The sequence below is a fragment of the Sorex araneus genome, chromosome 2, assembly GCF_027595985.1.
Source record: "Sorex araneus isolate mSorAra2 chromosome 2, mSorAra2.pri, whole genome shotgun sequence".
Classification (NCBI taxonomy): Eukaryota; Metazoa; Chordata; class Mammalia; order Eulipotyphla; family Soricidae; genus Sorex; species Sorex araneus.
The window spans coordinates 62,708,145-62,721,771 of record NC_073303.1 but is presented as its reverse complement, the minus strand read 5'-3'; the positions used below and the strand labels follow the sequence as shown (position 1 = coordinate 62,721,771).

Sequence of the window (13,627 nt, the reverse complement as noted above, 5' to 3'; positions counted from 1 at the left end):
GATTTGCATTACCTTCTTCAGGAAAGTTGGCTCTATAATCCTGGCTTCCTTTATATAGCCAGGTATAATTTCTTCTCTCTCTTTCTCCATCATATGCCTAAAAGTCCTCCTAACTTCCTCAATCTGAAATTCCCATCAGAATTTAAAAACTGCCTAACAATTACCCAGTCTGTAGTTTCCCCATGATCTCTTTAGTTCTTTTTTATTAGGATCTGCAAATATCAAACTCTAGAACTCCTGGCAGTTCTCTAATATCTTTTAACTTACAGGAACACAAATTGTTAGATAACATTGTTCTGTTCTTGATCCTACGCAAGAAACTTAGGTTTATTAGTTACCCCCACCAAAAGTTCTCCCAAGGCACACCCAATTCCATCAGGCACTAATAATACTGCCTTTCTCTTTCCTTTATGTCCTTTGCAGGGTTTAGCAATGCCCATTTGTATAGACACAGGAAGACAGTAAATGTTATGCTTTTGTAACATGAGAGCTAATTGACTTCGAATAATATTTACTTCTGGGCATCCATCATATTTACCTGACTTAAGCCACAGTTCCCCTTACTTCCTAATACCCCCTAAAGGAGGGTTCCAGCAAGGAACAAGGATGGATCCAGGATAAGCTGTAAGCTACCCTGGCATCGAAAAGGGTCAGGCTAAGTACCACAAGAAGTATCAGAAGTTAAGAGAACTGTTATGAGACAAACTCGGTCATGATCCAAAAAGAAGAAACTGAGTAAGGACCCTGTAGGGGTTAGGAAAGATTAACCTGGCCTGGGATTGTAGTCTGGGATATATAACGAGACATCCCCAGGAAGGGCCACCTTATAATCGTAATTTACCTCTTACTGTGTTCATACAAAATGACTAGAAATATTAGTAAGAAATATATTTAATATGCTTGTTCAAATGGATTAGTGAAGGAAAGGAAAAACTCAATCTGCCTTTAGGTGGAATCCCGCCCTTGAGAAGATCTCCTAGTAATCTAGAGTGCTGAGCCCCCAGATGAGATTTGGTCCCTGAGTTAATCTCCTAGAACTTCCCCTGAAGGAGTGGGTTTACCTCTGCTTATTGTAATGACAATGTTCAACCCCACAGATGTGTATTCCCACCCTTCATGATCTCTATTAAATATGCTGTAAGGGAGAAAGATGAGGAGGAAAGAGGAGAAATAAATGGTCCCTGACTACCAACCAGCCTTTGGCTCCTGTTTCTTCTTCTTCTGTTGGTCCGTCAAGGTTGGTGACCTGGTTCTCAGCCACCAAATGCATGCACTGAGCGCCCACACTTTTTGAACTCACACAAATTTTATTTTATCTGGGGTATTTTTATTTGGTTTTATCCTCAAGCAAGACCTTGTTCTTCAATAGCAAAACTGCCATTATAACCAAGGTGTTGAATCTTAAAGGACACTGAGCCACTCTCTTGACTTTGTAACAATAAAAAGAATTTTAAATGTTTCTAATAAGTTTGATTCTGAGATGGTCCTTTATGACCAAAAAAAAAAAAATGATGCCTGTCACTCCTCTCCACCTCCTTTCCCCGCAAAAAAAAAATCTCTAGACTATTTTGGTAGGAAATACTAACTTCTTCCATGTAGCTGATTGTTTAAATTTTCATATATTGCAGATTTTTATCTGAGTTGCATTCTCATTTCCTTTTGGAGGGGACCACTTGGCAGTGCTCAGGGTCCTGGTTCCATGCTCAGGAGGGATCCCTTGGCGGTGTTCAGGAGATTTCTCTGGTGCTGGAGAATCGAGCCAAGGCACGTGCAAAGTGAAGTGCCTGACACTCTGCACTAGATCCCCGGCACATGGTACATAAAAACCCTGAGCACGTCTTTCAATTTGATGCCCAGCCATGTTCCTGTGTGTTCACTTGTAACATTTTATATTTACCTCAAGGACTCTTTCATTTTTTTGTTTGAGTTTTGGGACCACAAAGAGTTGGATTTTTAAAAATGCATTATCTTCAAATAATTCATAAAGTAGCCGAACATAGGACTTGTTTTCATAACAATACTCTATTATTAGAGTTTTTTTTCCACCAGAGTTGAGCTGAATATGTTGGTTTTTCTACATTTCTAATGCCCTTGCTGTAGGTTATTCTATTAGAATTCACGGTAGTTTACATATTTGCACAAAGTCGTCCTTAAGATTCTGGTAGAAACCTTTAGGGATGGGATGAATTTTTGTTAAATAGCTTTTTAATTCTACATCAACATAATTATCAGTTTTCCTTTTAAATACTAGGGAATGAGTTTGGTTCACTACTCTTTTTACTTTACGTAAAAGGGCAGAAAAGTTAATGGCATTACAGTGATGCATTTATTCATCAACTATTGAATTAATTAATTATTCTTAGGAATATTAGCCAAGGGCCTGAGAGAGAGAGAGTTCAGTGGCCTGAGCACATGCTAAGTATGGAGAAAGTCCATGTTTGACTCCAAAATTTGCAAGCAGCAGCTATGTCCTTTATGTCACTTCGTCTCAGAAATGACAACATGTCACTTCTGCTGTGTTGTATTCATTCAAAGTGTCCTACTGGCTGCCCCTTATACAATGGGAAAGGAAGCAGATTCCATGTTTTAAAGGCACAAATGCCACATGATTTATGGATATTCTTTATAAGCACAATAAACTACAGATAACTTAGTTTAAATCAAATCATAATTTAGTCACTTCTGGAAACTGGGAAGTTAAAATTAATCTGGTTTCCATTGTAGCAGTGAAGACAATTCTACTGAATTAATTTTGTAAGATACTGAATATAGAACTAAGTTCTTTATATTTTCATATATTTTTCAAAAGTCTTAATAACCCTGGTGAGTGAATTTCATAACATTTTGATTAGAAAGAACTGTGAGAGCCCCAAAAACCAATTATTTCATATCAAAATTAAAAAAAAAGAAAGTGGATAAAATACTGTCTGCTAAAGTAATTCAGCATTCGGAAGAAATCATGAAGCATACTCAGCAATACCACAATATGGGGAACTAAGAAACTCTTAAATAATGTACTGCTTGAAGCATCAGAATCAGATTTGGATTATTATGATCCAGTATCCAACTGCCCCTTTTCTAGTCTTGCTTTTAGGTTTTGGGTCATGGCTAAAGATACTCTGGAACTTCTCCTGGCTGAGCATTTCGGGGTTCCTCTTGGCAGTGCTCACAGGAACGCATGTTGCTAGTGATTAAGTGTAGGACTCTGCCTGCTAAGCATGAATAGCCCTTTGAGCTAATTCCTTGCACAATGCTGGTCTTTATAACTTACCTGCTATGATAAAAAATAATAAGAAATATGACATATAACTGAGGGAATATTCCACCCATGGCTATTAACCTGGTACATGCATTTAAGACAGCAAAATATTCCCACAAACATACACCAGGCAAATTAAGTGAAGTGAATGAAGATAATTTTTCTATTTACACATCCTGAAAATGAACAGGAGGGAAAAATAATAAATAATCTTTCTAGCTAAAGACCTCTTACAAGCTAGTAAAAATAGTTTGTCTGATGGAAATAGGGGTGGAGAATTGTCAATATTTGCAAGGCAAATACAAATGAATAAAATATATTCATTTTATTCCATGTGCCATTCAGTAGTAAAACTATATGCAAGAACTGTGATTAAATATTTATTTATTCTAATTGGCCAAGGCAAAAAAACAGGTAATATATGAGTTAAAGTGAGGTGAATAGCATTTAGCTGGCTATCTTTGTGTATTGTATAGCTAATCCTATCTGGGTTTAATGCATGAGTGGTGAAATACAAAATATCACCTCTGTCACTTCTCCATTTTTAATGTAATATTTTACATCTATCTTTTTGGTTCAATAAGATAATAGATATAATAAAAATTTTAGTGAGAATTAAAAATTATTCTAAGACATAAGGCACCTACCAATTTTTAACATCTAGTATACAGTATTATTGTGTTACTGATTGACACAGAAGTAATCAAAGTTTGTTATAAGAAATGTGCTGGAGTTACCAGAATGTTCACATTTAAATAAATCCAAATTAAAAACAAATTTCTTACATGCGTCATTTTGTACAATAATTGAGTATTTGTGAGACCATTAATTGCTAATGAGGTGTTTTCAAATATATCTATTTTTTAGTTCTTATATATACATAGGTTATATTTAGAATCTAAACTATAATATTGAGAAAAAGACACAAAACAATTTCAATAGGGGACTATTTCTGAATAACATGGAAATCTACTCTATGCATTTTCCTCATTCTGTAACAGTTTATATCTTGAGAACTGTATAAAATTCCCTAAATCTGATATGTTCAATTTATGTCCATGTTCAGTAGACTACATTAGATTCTAATGAACCAAAAGAGAAATATAGCTCATTACAACTATTGCAAGTAAATAAATGAAACCAATTATCATACTCATAGCTATTACTACAATTCACTCTCTTTTTTTCTAGTTTTTTGTGTCACATCCATCAGTGCTCTATGATTACTCTTAGATCTGCATTCAGGAATTACTCTTGGTAATGGTTGGGTCATGGAATGAGATGCCAGGATTGGTCCCAGGTTGGGTGTGTAAAAGGCAAGTGTCTTGTGCACTGTACTTTCTCTCCAGACCCTACATTTCATCCCTAATTGATTCCATTTTCAAGACTGAGGTTTTCATCTGGGGTTAATTTTGTGCCTCCACCCAACGGACAGCTGAAAAGGATAGCCAATATGTGGGACCAACCAAAATGCCAAACTACAGATGAATATATCACAAAGCTGTGGTATATATATGCAATGGAATACTATGCAGATCTAAGAAATAACAAGGTGATGCACTTTTCAGCAGCATAAATGGAACTAGAGGCTGTGATGTTGAGTGAAGTCAGTCATAATGAAAGGGACATATACAGAATGGTCTCCTCCATTTAGGGGACTTCAAGATATCAGCGAGGTAGCAACAAAGATCGAAAGGCAACATAACAGGGATATCAAAATGTTAGAACCACACTTTACTGGGCCAGAGAGAAAGTGCAGCGACTAAGATTCTCAGCCTTAACACACTTGACCCCGGTCCCATCCCAGGAACTAGCTACTTCATAGAAAGAAGGATCATCGGAGCATCTGATCCCTTAGCTATAGGATTTTCAAAATATTTTAGAGTATGTAGTCTCTACGTTAAATGAATAAAAAAAAATCTATATGGCACTTCTCTTGCCAATATTATAAATAGCCACATTAGATTACTAACCTGGATTGTAAAAGTATCCTTTACAAAGTGCATAGCCCTTCATATTTTATTTAAATTATTATTTTTGTTCTCAGCTGTGTTCAGAGTGTTGGAGGTGCTGCCTGGCGATCAAGCCCAGATGCGGAGGCATTTCACCGGCTCGGGCTCAGGGTTCTGGACCTCCAGGGCTCTCTCAGGTCATACTAGGGAACATGAGGGCAGGAGACATGTGCAGCCACGGGCTGGATACGGGATCCTGTACCTGCAAAGGATTTGCTCTACAATTTAGGACACAATCCCAGTCCTTTTCTTGGAATTTTATACAAAGCTGAATCTTTTCTTTAGGCATTTTTATCTTTTAATCTTTTCTTTAAATGTAGAGGTTTCCACAATAATACTAACAATAGCAAATCAATGGCATATTGTTGATGGAAGAGTATCTGAAAATACGGGGATATCGGATCTCAAATTAAAGTCACTTTTTATATGAAGGCTGAACATTTATTTTAATATCTGTGCCTATCTTTATTTGGTTAATTATTAGATTTAATCCAACGGCTTTCTAAAACAATGATCAGTTTTACAGAAATATTTGGACTGGAGCGATAGCACTGCGGTAGGACATATGCCTTGCATGAGGCTGACCCGGGTTCAATTCCTCCATCCCTCTCGGAGAGCCTGGCAAGCTACCCGTGGCATATTTGATATGCCAAAAACAGTAACAAGTCTCACAATGGAGATGGTACTGGTGCCCACTCAAACAAATTGATGAACAACGGATGATAGTGCTACAGAAATATTTGAAGAGCATAGATATTAACACCAAAGAAGATGAAACAATTTATTGTCATATGAAATATTATATCTATTTTGTCACCATTTTTAAAATTGTTTAGAATGATTATAAAAACTAATTATCCTTATTTTCAGTTTTTTGAGAACTTTTATTTTTTCTGTCTAGTTGCTAAGGAAATATGTCCCTCTTACCTCTAGGATACAATTTCAATGGTCTGATTATATTACGTTACAATAAATAAAATGTCTTCTTTTGAATTGCATACTATTAAAATTTAGAAGAAACTTTTACTGGCGCGAGTTATTTATTTTTTATGCTTTTTAAGTTCTCTATTCTTCCCTGTCTGTAGGAGAAAATATAATTCAAAATTTGGAGCTATTTACCAGCAATTCTATGTCTATCCTTGAATTTCACATGATTTTTATTTTGTTCATTAAGTATTCTGTACAATATATGCATTATATGCATTTCCATGTTCAAAATCCTTATATATTCTTTATTAAAACTGATATGGAAGATAATTTTGTGAGTGTGATGATTATAAATCATCTGCTCTTCTCTAATTGCACACAAAGATCTAAAAATAAAGAACCAAAAAGAGACTGCATAATGATCATATGAAGCCACATAATTGTGAGGTTTCAAAAAGTCAAAACTATCACAAATCAGCTTGAAATGAACTCAGTGAAATGAATCTTAATCCTAAATTTTATAAACCATGGAATCAGAACTATGTTGTAGAGAGTGAATATTTTTAGAATTTAAAATATCAAGACACATGCGATTCAAATGATGCACATCTGAAACTTATTTGTCCTAATGCAATGTAATTTTGATTAAAAAAAAAGTAAATGCTGTGATTTTAAACGAGCGTTAAAGTCCTTCACTGTCAATAAAATCAAATGTATCCCTTTGGTTCAAGTCAGGACAGACAGATCAAAACAATATTCTCACAGATTTTCTCACTTTTAGGCTATTGACTAATATCCACTTGGATTGTATCTTTTCTTGTACTCAATAATGAAGTTCAAGTTCAGATGTTACTAAAAGATTTGTATAACAGTTGGAACTACAAAATAGAAGAAAAGGTAAGGCAGTGTCAGATATATTGTTAATACTTAGATTTACCCCATGGTGGGGATTATTTTTATGCATCGGAGACAAAAATCTCTCTTACATAGTCTGCATAAATCATGCTTATTGACTCAAGGTCAGACCTAAAGAAGAAATGAAAGGAATAATACAAATGACATAATATATACATACATATAGATGTATGCACAAATATATATGCAACCATGCATATTTGTGTATATATGTGTGTGTTTAGAGAGAGACAAAGATTTGTTATATGACCTTATGAAGATTGTGAATTCCTAATTTTTTCAGATGCTTATATTTCTAATCCAGGTTTCCAAAGAACCAAGAATTCTGATATCCAATGGCAGAAAACACATGGGTGCTTTATCTCAAGAAATAAGAAATCGTTTGTGCTCTTTTTGTCATCTCTTCCATGAAATCTTCAGTGAATGGATGGAATGATGCCTACCCACGTTGGTGAAGAAATATGTGCTGTGCTCAGATTACTAAATCAAATGTCAATCTGTACCAGAAATACTGTTGCAGACTTATCTGAAAAGAACATTTACCACCTATTTGGGTGGTGATGTCTGATGGCTGCCTTCCCTAGTCAAGGTGACACAGAGAAATTTTATCGACAGTTCTCTCACACTAATTTTTAGAAAGTCTACTACAACTAATGATCCCCATAGCAGCTTTTCACCTTAGAAACTGCCACCATGGAGAACCGATGAGATGCATTCTTTCAGATAAAGAAATATGTGGAAAAATAATCTGTCTCTGGATATTTTTCTGACATAGATTTTTTTAATACATTTTAGCAGGTAACCTTTTTGCTTCCAGCTTGTCAGTTTGAAATCTACTATTCTGGTAGATACTGGTCTAATTAGAAGAGTTTTGTGTTTTTATTTTTATATATATAAGTTTGTGTTTATACTTTGACAGTGCCATTTAAACTTTAGACTGTTTCCATGGAAACAATATGCTAATGATACAGAAAATGAATCTTAACATTTTGCTAGAGTTAAAGTTTCCAACTTCTTTCTCATTCCGGCATGCATACACTTCAAAAATCATATCACAATAACACATTCTGTTTAGAATTACTAGGCACATGTCTGCTTCTCTGCTCCATATCTCTTCCATAAACCATAAAAAAAAATAAACCCCCCACAATAAAATGGCGTTATTTTCAATAGGGTTTTCCCATGGGTGTATTGTTTCATCTGTTTATTAATAAGCCTTTAGTTGTCAGTTTTATAGGTTTCACACCCAGCTGTGATCCAGGGTCCAGGGTGATTCCTGGAGCACTCTACCCAGTATTGTGTGGGACTCACAGTTTGGTGCTCAGCTCTGAGTCCTTAGGGCTCAAATGGCCACGAGCTGTGAGAGGTCCAATGAAGGACTAGCTCTCTCCTACCAGATCTAGGCTCCTGCCTCTGACTTAACTATTGTGGTACTGTCCCAATGAGCAGGAGCTTGAGTTTTCACAACTGATGATGACAATAAGCACGTTGACAGGAAAGTGGGCAGCACTGAAAAGGGGTGACTGGCAGGCTATCACACTGTTTATCTCTTTGGAGGTAGACAGAGTTCAAGTTCCTTTCATTAGCTGAGCAATATGCTGTGGGGACTAGGCAGGGTACTCTCATCTGCATTTGCTAAAGTGTCAAGCTGCTGTTTTCTAGGTGCTTCACTGCTGTGAAGAGGAGAATAGAAAAAAAAAAAAAACTCAGGTAAGAAAGCCAGGGGGCATGTGCACACTAGATTAAAGAAAAAAAAAGAGAAAAAAATTATCAGTGAAGAGTGGGAACTGTGACTCCTGTGTAGCAAAGGACAGCATTACAGTTGGAAGCTAGAAGGACCATTCATTCTCCCAGTCACCAGTAGCATAAACGAAGCTAGAGGCTGTTCTTTTGATAAATGATCAATACTTGACCAAGACACTGCTGTTGGTAACTAGAAGTTTGAATTTCAATTAAGCAGTAAATCTTTATGGGATCACATCTTAAATAGTCAGTTATCATCTGCCTAATCACATACAATCTGAACACAGCTACTTGACAGTTATTTCCTTTCAGCTCACATTAAAGTAAAAATATTCTTGTTTGTTTAAAAAATTTTTTTAAAGGAAACACTAAATATCAAATAATTGTTTGTATTTTAATAATACACTCCCAACTAAAAAAATAAAACTATACTACCATAAGTATTTGTATATTAATGGGTAATCAAATGTATTAATATATGATCTGAATCAGAGATCTATTTATTTGGTTGCATACATGGGTGATCTATTGAATAATACTTTAGTTATACATATAATTACTGAGAAAAAGTTAAGCTATTTAAGCCATAAAAAACAAAATCATCTATAATATTCATCTAACCTAAATCAATGTAAATAGTCTAATTTTTTTCTTTGTCATCAAATGAAATTTTTTTGTAAAGTTTTTTGGGGTCCACAACCCAGAATGCTCAATGCTTACTACTGGCTCTGTGCGCAGGGGTCAATCCTGAGCAGTGGTGGTCCGGAGACCATATATGGTACCGGAGATTTGAACTAGGGTTGGCCACATGTAAGACAAGACTCTTTACACCTGTGCTATCATTCTAGTATCATCTGTAATTGCATTATTTGCTGGTTACTTGCATATAAGCTTACAGACAGGATACGTTAAAATAATTTTCAAAGTTCTCTTGAGTATCTAATAGTTTTAGACAAAATTAAGATATAGAGACAACAGATTCTTCATCTGGGGTATGAAAACAATTTTTAATTTATGAGACATAGTTCAAAATTACCACATCTTCAATGCTACAGAACACTATTAGATTCAATATTCTGATAAGTATATATATATATATTTTTTTTCTGTTCAGAACTTTGGAAGAAAGTATTAATCCTGAAAGCAAATTCTGATTCTTAACTAAATTTTTCCATTAAATGAACTCAACTATTTTCTTTCTTTTTTAGTGTTTTTTTTTAAAAAAACTTGATTCACTATGAGATATACAGTTAAAAAGTTGTTCATGATTGAGTTTCAGTTCTATGAAATTTCCCTTCCCCAGTCCACATTTTCCACCGCCATGTCCCCAGTTTCCCTCCCACCCCCCAGCCTGCCTCTATGGAAAAGTTTTCTCTCCTCTCTGTTTCTCTCTCTGTCTCTCTCTCTGTCTCTCTGTCTCTGTCTCTCTATCTATTTTCCTCCCACTCCCTTCCCTCACTCTCTCCTCTCTCCCTCGCCCCCCCTTTGTGCATTATGGTTAACAATCCAGGTATGAGATGTTGTCGTGCATATCCCTTTACCTCCTTTCAGCACTCAGTTCTTGTCCAGGGTGATTATTTCCAACTATCCTTATTACAGCAGTTCCATCTCTACCCTAACTTCCCTTTCACACTTGTGGCAAGCCCTAGCTACTAGTCCTCCTGGCCCTTATTTCTAATGTCCTTGGTGCTAAATTTCTCTTACTTTGATTGTAAAATTTTGTTTTATTATTTAAAATAATATGAGCAATTTAGAAATTATGACACATTATCATGTCCATTTTAATAAAAATAAAATAAGATGATTTATTTTAAACAAATTATATATCAAACCTGTATTGTCATGTTTTGGATATGTTATTAGATGCTAAAATGTGGGGGAAAAACATGTATCCTTTCGATGCGCAAAACAGAGCAGAAACAGGCGTGGGGCATGGTACGCTCCTTGATCTGATTATTATTTAACTAGAAATTCATTTTACATCTGTTTGTTTCCAAAAGTTTGCTTTTTCCCTTGACTAAAATATCACATAAGAGCAGAACACTCTAATTGATAAAGATTAAAAACTGTACTGGTTCGGACGTAGTGAAAAGGGAACTCTTATTCACTCCTGGAGGGCTGCTGAACTGGTCAACTACTTTGGAAAATTATTTGGATACTTCCTGAAACATTAAAATGGAACTTCATATGACCCAATATTCTGTATCTTGTTATTTACCCCAGGAACACAAAAACAGCAATCCAAAGAAACACCAGTATCCCTATGTTCATCGCATCAATATTTACAATAGCCGAGATCTAGAAACAAGCCACATGCCAACATCAGATGAGTAGATAAGGAAATTGTCTCTCACACACACACAGTCACACACACACATACATGCAAGCGCATGTGTGTGCACACTGGGATACTATACGGCTATGAGAAAAGGTAACATTTTGTGGTTTGAAATTGTAGAGTGACATATTAAATAATGTGAGTCAGCAGGTAAAGACAAATACCAAATGTTCTTGCTTATAGGCAGACTCTAAAGAAACAAAGAGATGGGTATGACAATACACAATGCAGAAGAAACCTGAAGAATGGCAAACCAAGGACTGAGGATGTTGGAGGGAGAGCGAGAGGGGGAGCGTGGCTATGGGATAATGGTGGGAGAATCTTTATTCTTAAATGCTGGCTTAATAGCTCTGCAATTGAGAGAAAAAGTGATTTCAATAGTCCTGTAACTATGACACCACTATTTATATCAATTGTTGAGAAAGTACAAAATGTCATATTTTCTCTTTTTCCAGAAAAGTAAAAACAACGTTTCAGGTTCTTTATACCACTACAGTAAAATCTCACAACAAATTTGCCATCCATCTTCAAATGATGTAATAACAATTGAAATTACAGTTAAATATTACCGACAATGTACTGTAAATAACAATTTAATTATCATTTTATTAATAGTGGGTATTATCATTTTTTAAAAAAATACAGATGCCCACTTATTTTTTTTCTTTGAATACCAATGCTATTTCAAGTTTAACCAGTCTAATTCATTCAGTCTATAATGTGTTTGAACTCAGTTTTAAAAATGTAAGACTATTACACTAATCCAGCTAACTAAACATTCTAACGAACTAATAAAGCTTAATTTGATGGCCGGGTTTAACTCAGTAAGGAGAAATTAAGAGTTTTAAAAGCTGATTAGTTGCCATTAAAACAATTAATGCTATATAATCAAAACAATTAATGCTATATATTCAACAACGTTATGCTATGGTGAGAGAGAAAAATATTTCAGACTTGATTTCTTGGGAAAGACTGCTGTTTAGTAATTTAATATAACTCTAAGGTCCTGTAATTCTACAAGTTCTTTATACCACTTGTTTTTAAACATAAATTTGAAATATTGATAGTTATCTAATAAAGAAACATATGTACATGTGTCATGTAGCTATTCTTTTACTGAGAATTCTATTTATTCTTCTTTTGAATTTCAGTTTAAGTACTGGAAAACTGATGTGTTTGAACAGAATAGTAATGATTTATATTTGACAAAGATAATGATATAATGTGGTATATTTGTATCAGATGGGGGGAAGGAAACAGATACAGCAAAATTTTACAAACTAGAAAGATGATTATTGAACAGAAAATGACACAAGAGATATATGGTAGAAGTCAAGAGATATATGGTAGAAGTCACTCGGTGAATGTTAGGGTTGTTTCAAATGGAGAAACATTAATAAAGTATTGGGTGAAATAGAATTTTTAATATATCAAATGAATTAAATACTGTCTATAAAATTTTCTAAATGACATTTTATTTAAAAATATACAGTAAATGTGCTTAAAAATTCTCTACAACATTCTAACCTTTAGTCAATAAAATAACAGGAGGTCCAGAGAGATAATACAGTGGGTAGTGAGTGCCTCGCACAGGTATCATGCCCGGGATGCTATATGGTGCCCCAAACACTGCCCAGAATGATTCCTGAGCACTGAACCAAGAGAAACCCCTGAGTGTGGAGAAAACACACAAAAAAATGGGGAAAACAAACAAACAAAAAAACAGGGTAAACAATTCTAATGATCCAAAGAAATTAATGTGATCAAGTAGATATAAAAGAGTCATTTATTAACTTTTTAATTTGAAAGGACAATTGTAGAATTGATAACGTAAGTTTGTAAATTAGTAAACCATCTGGAAATTCTGAAAAGAAAAGTAAGAAAGAGAATTAACTGGCAATGAAAGGAACCATGCACTTACCGTCATGATTAGGATTCCCAAGCGTCCATGGTTCATCAGAATCAAAATGGGTATCTCCCCCAATTCCTGGTCCAGGGAAGTAGGCATGTGCCAAAAACCCTCCTTCTCCATCAAAGGGAGAACTGTCACCATGGAAACCAGATGCAAAAATGATGGTTATATCCACATCACGTTTGCCATTTTCTAATTCACTGTAGGGAACTTCTTCAAATGTCAGAGGAGTTACATTCTGCCACACATCAAACGCGCGCCGAATAGCTTTGCGGGTTTCAGGATCTCCTACTTTCGGAGTCACGTTCTTTATACTGAAATTAAAAAAAAAAGAATAATCAGTATGCCTTTGTTATGTATAAGCTGATCCATTACAGATGCTAATCTATTCAGTTGATTAATATATTAAACAATTAGTCTATGTCAGGCAGGAAATAAATGAAATCATTCCTGATGCATTAAATTTCACGATGCTGAGTTCTTTAATTTTCCGAAGCGTAATATTAGCCTACTGTAGCTAT

The 13,627-nt window shown here is 35.0% G+C and overlaps 1 protein-coding gene across 1 annotated transcript in view; it reads right to left on the bottom strand.

Moving 5' to 3' along the window:
* The window catches only part of MMP16 (matrix metallopeptidase 16), a 302,754-nt gene that overhangs the window by 127,000 nt on the left and 162,127 nt on the right, over positions 1-13,627 (bottom strand). Inside the window, exon 4 of the mRNA XM_004602360.2 lies at positions 13,116-13,420. Coding sequence (XP_004602417.1) covers positions 13,116-13,420 — 305 coding nt within the window. The remainder of the gene's footprint in view (positions 1-13,115; positions 13,421-13,627) is intronic.